Source organism: Xenopus tropicalis, chromosome 6, assembly GCF_000004195.4.
Source record: "Xenopus tropicalis strain Nigerian chromosome 6, UCB_Xtro_10.0, whole genome shotgun sequence".
Taxonomy (NCBI): Eukaryota; Metazoa; Chordata; class Amphibia; order Anura; family Pipidae; genus Xenopus; species Xenopus tropicalis.
The window spans coordinates 101,396,467-101,409,652 of record NC_030682.2 but is presented as its reverse complement, the minus strand read 5'-3'; the positions used below and the strand labels follow the sequence as shown (position 1 = coordinate 101,409,652).

The 13,186-nt window shown below is 35.9% G+C and overlaps 1 protein-coding gene across 2 annotated transcripts in view; it reads right to left on the bottom strand.

Moving 5' to 3' along the window:
* The window catches only part of rttn (rotatin), an 83,995-nt gene that overhangs the window by 17,991 nt on the left and 52,818 nt on the right, over positions 1-13,186 (bottom strand). For both annotated transcript variants that reach the window (XM_031903768.1, XM_002939620.5), the window contains exons 30-36: positions 11,550-11,678; positions 9,882-9,992; positions 8,916-9,074; positions 7,409-7,486; positions 5,065-5,254; positions 4,517-4,590; positions 1,868-1,967 (exon numbers count right to left, since the gene is read on the bottom strand). In XM_031903768.1, the coding sequence (XP_031759628.1) occupies positions 1,868-1,967; positions 4,517-4,590; positions 5,065-5,254; positions 7,409-7,486; positions 8,916-9,074; positions 9,882-9,992; positions 11,550-11,678 (841 nt within the window). The remainder of the gene's footprint in view (positions 1-1,867; positions 1,968-4,516; positions 4,591-5,064; positions 5,255-7,408; positions 7,487-8,915; positions 9,075-9,881; positions 9,993-11,549; positions 11,679-13,186) is intronic.

Genomic DNA, 13,186 nt, shown 5'->3' with positions numbered 1-13,186 from the left:
GCTGCGAGGGGTGAAAGCATTCAGAGAACTAGAAGAACTAGGAATCAAGGCACTAAAGAAACTGGAGTAATTTATTACAGAAATCTAAAAGTCAAAAGTGTACAGAAAATGACTTAATAGATGCTATAAATGAAGGGTAGAAACCCACTACTCCTACAGTGGCTTGCAAAAGTATTCGGCCCCCTTGAACTTTTCCACATTTTGTCACATTACAGCCACAAACATGAACAAATTTTATTGGAATTCCATGTGAAAGACCAACACAAAGTGGTGTACACGTGAGAAGTGGAAGGAAAATCATACATGATTCCAAACATTTTTTACAAATAAATAACTGCAAAGTGGGGTGTGCGTAATTATTCAGCCCCCTGAGTTAATACTTTGTAGAACCACCTTTTGCTGCAGTTACAGCTGCCAGTCTTTTAGGGTATGTCTCTACCAGCTTTGCACATCTAGAGACTGAAATCCTTGCCCATTCTTCTTTGCAAAACAGCTCCAGCTCAGTCAGATTAGATGGACAGCGTTTGTGAACAGCAGTTTTCAGATCTTGCCACAGATTCTCGATTGGATTTAGATCTGGACTTTGACTGGGCCATTCTAACACATGGATATGTTTTGTTTTAAACCATTCCATTGTTGCCCTGGCTTTATGTTTAGGGTCGTTGTCCTGCTGGAAGGTGAACCTCCGCCCCAGTCTCAAGTCTTTTGCAGACTCCAAGAGGTTTTCTTCCAAGATTTCCCTGTATTTGGCTCCATCCATCTTCCCATCAACTCTGACCAGCTTCCCTGTCCCTGCTGAAGAGAAGCACCCCCAGAGCATGATGCTGCCACCACCATATTTGACAGTGGGGATGGTGTGTTCAGAGTGATGTGCAGTGTTAGTTTTCCGCCACACATAGCGGTTTGCATTTTGCCCAAAAAGTTCAATTTTGGTCTCATCTGACCAGAGCACCTTCTTCCACATGTTTGCTGTGTCCCCCACATGGCTTGTGGCAAACTGCAAACGGGACTTCTTATGGTTTTCTGTTAACAATGGCTTTCTTCTTGCCACTCTTCCATAGAGGCCAACTTTGTGCAGTGCACGACTTATAGTTGTCCTATGGACAGATTCCCCCACCTGAGCTGTAGATCTCAGCAGCTCGTCCAGAGTCACCATGGGCCTCTTGGCTGCATTTCTGATCAGCGCTCTCCTTGTTCGGCCTGTGAGTTTAGATGGACGGCCTTGTCTTGGTAGGTTTACAGTTGTGCCATACTCCTTCCATTTCTGAATGATCGCTTGAACAGTGCTCCGTGGGATGTTCAAGGCTTTGGAAATATTTTTGTAGCCTAAGCCTGCTTTAAATTTCTCAATAACTTTATCCCTGACCTGTCTGGCGTGTTCTTTGGACTTCATGGTGTTGTTGCTCCCAATATTCTCTTAGACAACCTCTGAGGCCATCACAGAGCAGCTGTATTTGTACTGACATTAGATTACATACAGGTGCACTCTATTTAGTCATTAGCACTCATCAGGCAATGTCTATGGGCAACTGACTACACTCAGACCAAAGGGGGCTGAATAATTACACACACCCCACTTTGCAGTTATTTATTTGTAAAAAATGTTTGGAATCATGTATGATTTTCGTTCCACTTCTCACGTGTACACCACTTTGTATTGGTCTTTCACGTGGAATTCCAATAAAATTGATTCATGTTTGTGGCTGTAATGTGACAAAATGTGGAAAAGTTCAAGGAGGCCGAATACTTTTGCAAGCCACTGTATATGTTGAAATATGGTAGCAGGTCTATTGTGAAATGACAAATTCAGAGAAATTGAAACTCAAATGCACTTTTACCAGACCATAGCTGAGAAATCATTAAATACCTTGATCTGAAAGTAGATCAGCAACATTATCTAAGCACAAAGGTATAGAGACTGAAAGTAAGTGGTCCGTACTGACTGTGGATGATGATCCAGGATTAATCTGTGAAAAATGGTATTTATATTTCAATTAATTATGATGAATTATTACAAATTTGCAGTTTGTGACATTCAATAACATTTTTGCAACAAATAATTTCTTTATTATATCTTAAATAATTAACAAAACATTATTCCAATAAAGATAATACCCCAAAATTGTTTTTAACAATAATATCCTGTGTAAGATGGATGACTTTTTCCTCATTTTAAACACACGCTCGCTCACCTGTGCACTGCTGTTATAGAATAATATATTCAAGTAAATTTTTGTGAAGTCTAAAATGAAGGGTATGATGTTTATATTTAATGATGATATGGTAAACTCATGGCTTTGGCAGTTTCACTTTTCTCTATGGGAGAGTCTATTGGACTAAGTGCATTTATGACTTTGGGATCTATGTATCTGTCTGCTAGTTTAGTTTTTATACCTCTACACTCACACTGCCAGCAGGGTCAGTAGCATTTATAAACATGAAAAACAAGGCAAGGAAAATAATTACACATTTACCTCTTAAAAGGTATCTAAACCCCCAAAATTGAACTGATGTAAAATTACACATTTGCAATTTATTTTCTTTTTGTTTTGTTTATTGAGATATTTACATTGACTTTTGGCTCAACTGAGATTTAGCAACCCTAGGGCTAACTGAATAAAGAAAGTGCATAGACATGTAGAGTATTTGATACTAGGGGCCTTTAAAAAAATCAACTGAGCCAAGCCTGCCTAACAGTATAAAACCGCATTAAACAAAATGGAAAATCAATGTAAATTGCAAATTATTTAGAATAAGTTTACACTATATTTTTTAATCTATCCATCCACAAAATGTATAGGACAGACACAGTGGCTCTTAATCATAAATTATTTTTACAAGCTGTTGTGTTGTTTTATTATCTTTATTAAACATGTTTACCACATACTGAAGAAAATAAGGTGCATTATGTCAAATACCTGACTGGCTTGCATTGTAGGGATTTGTTTTTTTAGATTCCACTGCAACCTATAAAGAAAGTGTGTTGCCTAGCAATATGTGGTGCTGCCACACTTTGATTAGCCGCAAGCATTACCATTGCTCCATTATGGATGTGCTTCTATTTATCTGTAATGGCTGGCTTACTCCTATATGCAGTCCCAAATGTATCTGGTGTTGCATTTGTTCTTTTTAGTGTTGGTGTCTAATTGTATTTACATAGGCAGCTGACTGCAAACAACAGCATGAAATATAAAAGATGTAACAGTTAATACACAATGGAATGCATATATCTTCACTTCTAGGTATATAATGTGGACATGAGCTAGAATCATGATTTTAAAAGCCACAATAACTTACATTAGTAAAGGCAATTGACCTTCTGATATGCTCTGGTAAGTAGTGAATTGTCCAAAATGTAAGTGCACAATAATTAGATTTAGCCCTATGATTAGTTGCCTCTCAGAACTTGTAGTCCCATCAAGGCTGGCATATTTATAGCCACAGTTCTTGATAGAGAAACTCTGTTATAGTGAACCCATAAAGCTTTCTGTTCATTTCTCCCAGCAATGTGTTTGCTTTAACCATCACCATATTAAAGACTCTGATTCTTGCTGATATCATACTTATCCAGTTTAGAGTTACATAGTTCTGGTCCCAGATGCAAGTTTGCATGTAAACATTCTTGTTTGTCCAACAAGATGCACTTATCTATTTTGATTTAAGAACCATATTGAGCATTACATCGTCACACCATCCCCCCAAAATAATTATCTTTCTTTATCTTATCCCTTAAATGATTTTTGCCCACAGAATTTAATTTGTGAGCACTAAAAAAATCTGCTAAAACTTAAGGATGAGATTTTTATGTAAAAAATACATTTTGTTTTTTTTTGGCAGGGCCTTTAGTGGCAAGTATTAAAAGAGATACTAGATGGCTACTTGCAGTAGATCGGATAACAATGTAAATCTTTAAAAAATATTAATTTTAAATGTAATAAAGGAACAAAAAAATGGAGATGCCTTGGCATGGAGTCCTCCTACCTAAACTACCATGTACATATGTAAGAAATGATATGTCAAGTCAAATAGATAACTCATTTTTGGCATTAGTGTACTTCGAGATCATTTTCAGAAGCATCTTCTCTATTTTTTTCTATAATTTCAAATTGATTTATGCATAACATTCGTGTTTAAAAAAAAGTACTAAATGATTTTAAGATTATGATTCCAATTCTAATACAGCTATGGGACCTGTTATCAAGAATGCTAGGGAACCAGGGTTTTCCGGATAAGGGGTCTTACTTTAATTTGGATCTCTATACCTAAAGTCTACCACAAAAACATTTAAACCCTACAGAGAAAAAGGAACCAATTTTTAAAAATTAGATGGGAGATAGTCTTCCTGTAATTTAGAGCTTTCCGTATAACGTATCATATACCTGTACTTATATTCAGTAAAGGATTGATAAGATATTGATGAAAGGAATATAAATAAGGCACTACTAATAAATCATTACTTCAAGAATCACAACAAAACATTTTATGGTAAATATATGAAAAAAATGGTGTCACCTACCAAAGTGGTCAATGTTGATTTGGAGCCTGAAAAGCTATGCACACTTTGCCAGAGGTAAAGGGAGTCTTCAGATCCTATAACAAAATACCTTACTGCATTTATTTGTCTCCCTCCAAGGTTTGGGTTGCAACAATAAACTCAAATATAAAGTATGGTAGCACTTTGCATGTGTGTGCGCAAATGGTGCTCAGGCATCTTGTTTTGATTGTGTTAAAATTGGATGATCGAAAAGTAAAGGCAAATCTGGTGTCATAAATTGGAAGTGATATGTTATCACTGCAAGGATCTAAAGTTAACATTTACAAAATTAAGAGGACAGTAACATGTGTGATGTAGGAAAAGGAAACAGCAGGTCAGACAGAAGGAGGAAAACCACCCTGGACAAATTTAGCAGGTAAGAGGGTTTCACAAGGGACTGTAACTGAAATGGCAGCAGGCAACTGGCCATGCCATGGCATATGACACGAATGCTTAATGCCCTTCTGCTAATAAACAAGCCTGTGTTAAGAGAGCCTTTACTCATACAAAAAATGCAAAGAGGTACTTACCATTAATATTATCCTTTGCAGCTTTACTTGAAAAGCTGGAATAGTTGTAGCCAAAGGTGTAATGACCAAAGTAGCAGTTTTTCACCATCTGACCAACATGATCATATAAATGGTAGTCATGTAATAAAACTTGAAGAGCAGCTCTGCCTACCAATGTTAATCCAGACTCCTCATCATGTATACAGGGGCCCTATAAATGCATCACAATGAGAAATTTAGCAGCAGTGAATCTGAAATCTCTAGTTTAAGAACAGACTTCTCATCAAGTTAATTTCACTAGTCTAATTCTGCTTCGATATCCCACGTTTCAGGTAATGCTAAAACTTACTAGACCTCTTTAGCATGGGGCCCTACAGCCTTTTGCTCTATAAAACCTCTGAAGCACTGTCCCATACATGTAGGATATTATGAATCTTATGGTCCTGTAATTCTTTCTGGGAAAGCCATGGTGGCCCACATAAAGGAAAAACCATCTGTGTACTTAGAAACCTCACTCTTTCAGTCATTAGTCGCCCGCAACAAATCTTCCTTGTCACGGGCGACTAATCTCCCCGAACTAACATCCCACCGGTGAAAATGTAAGTCGCCGGTGGGATGGCACACGCTGTGCGGGCGATTTCGACAAATCGCCGAAGTTGCCTCGCGAGTGCCCCCGTGTGCCAGAGCCCTTACAAGGAACAATTATGTATTAAGGAGATAAGAGAAGTTCAGAATGGGATTCACTAACTCTATTTACTTGTCAGCAGATCTTCAAGCATCGGCAACATAAATGCAGTCTGATGGAATCTGATGAACCAAATACTATTCGATGTGGTTAAAAAACCTCATGACATACATGATTTATTAATAACCTTAAACCCATTTGTTGAATCCCACAGTTCATTTTGTGCTTTAAATGAAGTAGTAAAACAAACTGGATACAAATGCCTTCATTAATCTTATTGCAAATAAATCCAACATTACAGGTGTAATGGGAGTGGTATAAATGACATATCCATGTATGCACCCACGTGTCAGAGAATGATTTGCTCACACAGGCTTACAACACGGATAAAGTTAACAACTATAATATGTGAAACAAATTGACCAGATGTGATTTTAATGCCAATTGAAATGTGTGCATTACAGAATGCAGAAGTTAGCAAAAAATAATATAAAAACTGTTAGGCTGCATGGTAAACAACTGCTGGATAAGCCCTCTTTATCAAAAGGAAATGTTAATGAAGACTGAAAAGCTATGCATACTTATGAGGAGAAAAATCAACATAAGCATTTTTGCGTATCTGCTAAAAATAAACATTGAATCCATATGATGGAAAAAAAGATAAAAGTCCTTAGTAGCACAATGCCACATTAACCACACAGTCTTTAAATGGAAACCAAAAAGGTTTATAAACTAGAGGTTTGTATGGAGAAAAATCTGTCCTCCAGGAAATGGAAACGACAACAAATAAACATATGGTCTACAGATGATTATGTCTGAATAAGCTGAATGAAATGGAACAAAAATGTTTGTTATAGTGAAGGCTGGAAGTATAAACTGTTTATAACAGAACATTTTCCTTCTCATACACAATCAAGTTATCACATTCCAAATCCCACAAATTATATGGTTTCTGCATCAAATATTCATTAAAAACAAATTTGCTCTCCCCTTTCCAGATCAGCAATGTATGCACTTTACATCAAGCAATAATAAAACTTTCCTTAGCCAATTTTTGTTTTTCCTGCTGCATTAATGTAGCCCTATTTATGGTCCTTTCCAAAAAATACAACGTTGGAGAAAATCATAATTCTGCTGTGACTGTAGCATATCTTGCAAATACGTTATTCAAGGGTACAGACCAAATCTGGAGAACAGCCATATGGGTTGCTCCTAAATATGCCGGATACATAACCCTTAGAACACACAGAAATGCATATTACTTTGTTATGTTATTTTTATCCAAACATATGTACTGTAAATGCAGCTTCTGTTTCAACATGTATATCCCCATTGCCTTCATTTTCTCTGTGCCCTTTGCACAGGTTGAAAGGATTGTTCAGCATTGCTCCTTTTACATTTAAAAATGACCTTATAGACTCTGTCTACTTTGGTTTCCTATGGTTGGAGCAATTTACTATTGTCTTATCAATTGTTCATCGTTCAGCTTTACAAATTCTGCCTAGACTTTATTACAATGAATTTAGCTGCAAAATATTTTAACACTGATAAGAGTACATTTTAGGACACCCTACCCCCACCCAAACAATCAAAAGTAAGTTATACCATTTGGAAAAATATGTCTGTCTTTAAGCTGTATCTATCCAAATCAATTATAAGCAGAAATTGCTACTTACGGACCTGAAACTCATACTCTTTTGAATCTTCGAGACTTTCAGGCATTGGTATAACAAGCAAATTTTGAAGAACAAAGGCAGCCTGAAACAAAAGGCAAAACGGAGAATCTAAAAATTGCTATCTTGCTCAAATAGCTATTAAGTAAACTCAAGCATGTCATTGGACAACAGTTTCATGAACAACTTTATTTACAAAAAACTTTTTACCCTATGAAACAAGTTCTCATGGACAGAACAACCAACCACTAGTGTGTGAGAGCATGTATGCCACAGAGTAGTGTGGAAGGCAACTGGATTCTATTCACATATAAACAGACTACAAACTACATCAGAAAAAGGCTTCCCACAGAGATTCAGTCAACACAACAGCTTAACTGACCCTCAAACCTAATCTACCCTCTGACTCTTTATACAACTTCCCCCCCATACAAATATGCCATCCAATCTTGTACATTTTAAAAAATAATATATAAAAGAAGTCAATCTGGAGTTGCAACACCTGTACACGTTTACTTTAAACCATATATTATAATTCTTGGTGACTTCCAACATTCAAATATTTTACAAAAGGTTTGATTTTTTTTTTATAATAATTCCATGACCATGGCATGAAACTAAGGACTGTTTTTTCTAATTTTTTTTTTTTTTTTTAAAAAAGGGGGTACATTTTTGTAATTTTATATATAAGTTCTAATGAGTCAGTTGACACAAGTAACATCAACAGACATAAAATTATGAAATCACTAAGCACCATTTATAAGAACATATTTTATAGGCTATACTAGATTTATTTTACACATACATGCATATAACAAAAACATTATTCATTATTCAAAAAGCATTATGGGGCCGATTCACTAAAGGTGATAACGTTTATCGCATCCTTTTTTTTGTTAAAAAGTGCACAATGATTAAGTACCGATTCATCAAAGTCATTTCACATGCGTTAAGATGCATATAACATGCGCAAAAAACTGCACTATCGCAAAGCGTTATTTCTATCACATTGCGTTAATTAGCAAATAGAAATAATACTAACGCATAATTCACAAAGACATATGAAGTGTTAAACACACAAAATATTGCTTTAATCTGTGTGAATATTAACACCTACTTGGGGTAGGCGGTACTTAAACAACATTGTGGTTCGAGAGCCTTTGGCAACACAACATGGAGTTTGCAGTTGGATTTTTTTCAAGTATGTGATCGTCCTACTGTGATGTATCCTCCAGTTTTCAGGGAAATTGTAGAAATTGCAGAAAATAACGCTTGAAATCACTCATCGCCAGATAAATAACGCAAAGAACATCGCTTCTTAATTATGACAAGTGTCCTTTTAGGGAATCGATCTTTAAGTCGCAAAAAATAAGAAGTGATAAAAAATTTTAACGCATGCTATAAATAGCATTCATTTTATCGACCTTTAGTGAATCGGCCCCCATGTCTTTTCAACAACCCCCCCCCCCCCCCCAAAAAAAAAACCCAAAAAAACAGACACAAATAAAGCTTACCTCTCTGCGCACCATGCTACATTCATTCTGGTTTAGGAATATACTGAACACTGTTCCCCACAGGCCACCTGAAATGTTCTGACAGCTGGCAGACAAAGCAAGGCAACCTTTTTGCAGACAAGTTAAAGCTGATGCAATTCCAAGACTTGTAAACCTTACCTGGATTTAATTACAGGGGAAAAGACTTTGATATATGATTTTGTACAGTTTGCAAATGTACCAAAAGTCAGTAAATATTGAAATCCAAATGCCTACAAAAATAATTCATATTGATTTGTCCATACAAATTCATGGATACTCTAAATGAATAATGGTTTCCATCAATACAACTACTTAATGCAACTCAACACAATAAGATTCGTTAACGTACTTTAAGGGCAATGGTCATGCAATCCTCTCATTCAGCCATCATGTGCATTTCCTGCACATTAGAGGACTAAATTGCATTTGTGTGTTCATTAAACCAGCAAGCCTACCAAATAGGTTGCAGTAACTCTAAATGAGTGTTGGCAAACTAAATTTGAACAATGGTAATCAAGAAGCAGCCCAAAGGCCCTTATTTGAAGTAATGTATAGTGAACATAAGGAAGCCTACCAAAAGCGAGATAAATAAAACCATACTTCAGGTTGCTGAATTTGACATCTAAGCCATGGATACGGGATAACCAGCTAACCTTATGTAGTGGCCTATTACCAATTCACCAAAACTGAAAATGCAGTGTACTCAGTAACAACTAAAACAAAAACCTTGCCTTTGCAAGATAAAATATTTTGCATATCTACAGCAGGTTTACCCAGGTTTGCTGCCAATAATGCACACAGAACTGGAAATGCATAGAGAGGACAAATGGAATCTCATCAAGTAGAGCAAATATTCACGACTGCCTCCTGGAAAGTGCAGGCAATATTTTAGAAGCTATGAGGTATTGAGAATATTAAAAAGCTAATAATGTTATATGTACCAACCTCAGGGTCTCTATCAACCCATAAAGGTATCAACCATTCCAAACCAAGTCGAGATAAAACCTGATCTTCAGTGCCATGGTCATAAGGTAAAGTCCAAAGATGTATCCAGTCCTACAGAAAAAGCATACCAACATTTAGGGCAATGGCAGAATCGTCAAGAAAACATTGTCGACTAAGCTTTTCAGTTTGTCATTGGCCTCCTGCAGGTGAAAGCCAAATTATTACGAATATCTTCTCATTAACAGTGAACATAAAAAAAAGCAAAGAGTGTGTGCTCCTTTCTCAGAAGTCTAGGAAGGAGAACATCAATATTTTGCTTTGAAATGTAAATTACTCATGTATATGTACATACATGCATTACAGCAATTAACATATTACAACGCTCTGCTTGATGATCTTTAGTTCAGTTTTGCCCACTACATTCTGAAACATGAAATTTATTAAAGAATTGGTCACCTACAAAACAAAAAAAGCATAGTAGATTATAACTGTTGGTAAGCATTATTTATTGCACATGTACATGTAGGAAAACATATCAAGAAGTAATGACTAGAGAGTAAGGAAAATGTGGCATATTTAGCCTTGAGTTGTCTGCCTGCTACTTTCTGTCTGCAAAGTCCAAAAACCCCCTGCATTTCTTTATAAAAATCTAGCTTCACATTTTTCCATTTTTGGCACAGTGGATCACAATTCTAGTATAACGCACTCTTCTGGCTTATATCATACCTGCCTAATCTATTCTCTCCAACCCTTTTGATACCATCTCAAAGCTTTAATTTGTAATTTGATGATGAAACACCTTAAGGCTCTGATCTTGGACTTCTTTTCTCACTAAACTCAGCATTTTTTAATTTATGAACTTCTTTGACTTATTTATGCCGATACTAAAATATATCTTCCTTGTCCTGATTTTTCTTCATCTATTATATATGAGAATTGCATCTCCTGCAATCTTCTCACAATGTTAAATTTTGATAATTCTAACTTTATTTAACCAAGTATGTTATTTCTTAACCACGCCAGCAGCTAACTGTTCTTTAGCTTTTCTTAACTAATTTGCCACCTGTGGGTAACCTTGGACCTGGAAAGCAAAATAAAAAGCAGTGCTTTCTGCTTGCAAGAGTTTTACTTTTTTCACATTTACACCTGTTTGGGAGTATAACATTGTCATTGGTTTAAAAAACACCTGTTTGGGTTCAAAAAAGTCATATTTTTTTAATATGACTTACAATTAAAGAAAAAATATAAGCCCAAAAAAGCAAGCCTTCCTTTGTACCTTTCCCTAATTTCCTGATAATTTGCAAACATTGAAAAACAAAAGAAAGCCATTGAACATAAAAAATGCCATAAGGAGAAATTAATTGTCATTTTGCTTCAGTGCCTCAAAGGAGACATGTTTTTAAACAGCCATCTGTACATCTTCAAATAAGCAGAAGAGAGATTCATAAGAATGAAAATGTTTTGGGAATTAAAACAAAGGCTACAGAATGTAAACAAAACAATCTATAGCATCAAAGGAAAATGTAGAACAAAAATTATTACATACATAAACAACTCCTATTGTATTTTTCTTCTACATAAGTTACTACATTAATTATGTTACTGATGTAACATTAATGTACCTTGCTAGACAGTCTATGCCAACAAGACACTGTTTGAATCTCTCACCGTGTTTTTAGCTTGAGCTGTCATCTCATGGGACAAGTGAAGCAAGCACAATACTGTGCTCTTCGTTACACCTTTACCCATATAGGAAAGAGCATTTCCTCCCCATTCCACATAAAATGATGAGATGATCTGATAAGAAAGGAAAACAATTTCATGGTAGCTTGACTTTATTTCACTTGAGTATATATTTTTAAATATAATCGAGTCAGGGCAGTAGTCCATGATAATGCCAATGGGTATTAAAGTCACACAAGTTTCTTACAATTTATTATTTCACTTATTTTCCTTATAAAACTCTTTCGATAACAAGAGTTTCAGCACAATTTAACACACCTGTAAACATTTCATTAAAGAGTGATACTGGTCATTAATGATTGCTGGTAAGCACCGTGCGGCACTTTTTATAGACAGCTCTTAAATAGAAGGGATGGCCAGTTTATCAGAGTTTGCTTTTTTTGTTTTGTCATTCACTGTTCAATATAGTATATTGGTTCCGATTATTCCTTGCCATGGGCCTTATTTATTTGCATATGTATGCATGTAGTAATGTGTGGGAGCCGTCATTTAATTAGCTCAAATTACAAAATCCATAGACTTTTCCTTAATCTGCCTTAGGCCAATTTATCATGCATACATTTGAATTTCTTGCATGCCTTCTTGTTATAGCAGAAATGATTATGCTACCATAATTTGTCCGCATTATGGTTCTATAAAACAGGGTTTTCCAATCGCAATACAACATGACAGACATAGCCCTCTAAGGCATTTAAATATCCCCCACTCTGCTTAAGAGCTTTATAGACTTCATGATATGACATGATTATTTTTAAAAATGTAATATGGTACTTAGTCATGTAGCATATCATATATTCAGGCCACTAAACTAAAGGGAAAGCACATTCATGTTATGTTTGCCCAAGTGCGTAACATAGTGCAGTTCTAAACTCTCAAGGATAGGTGTATGTGATGCCTTATTGAAGACACCACCTACATATTTAATTATCCCTTAGGCCAATACAGGATTGACTGAGCTGCTGAGCTGTAAGTCCCATTTAGCAGTAAAAAATTGTAAATGCCTTTTAACCCTTAAAATTGAAAATTAAACTTTATCATTAAAGTGCTCAAAAGAGCACTCTGATCAAATCTGCTTGCATATTATTTATGACTATACAGCCACTCACATTTCAGATTATGTCCAAAGGCAATATGCTTTTAACTGACATTATGTCAAATAAGATATCCTGTTTCTATAGGATTTAAATAGCATATTATCACAAGAAGCTAACAAAATATCTACGGTATGTGAAGATAGGTATAAAAAAAAATTCTAAAACACTTTAAAAGACATGTATACCACCCCCCCCCCCCCAAAAAAAAAAAATTAATCAGTGAACAGCCTCTTTGAAATCTTTAAATACTTGCCACTCTGGTTCATAAAAGGTTAATAGTAAGGCTGCAGCATCCCCTTAATCACTTGGGATTCTTTCTTTTCCTCTAACTCACTCGGCCCCCTCCCTTAGGCTGTTGACCACGGAGCATGCTCAGTTCTTCTCAATGCGGGTTGGGTTACCAAACACACTTCAGTCTAGCAGCCAATGAAGAGATTGCATTGTTGGTTTCCACAGAAACCTAACCTC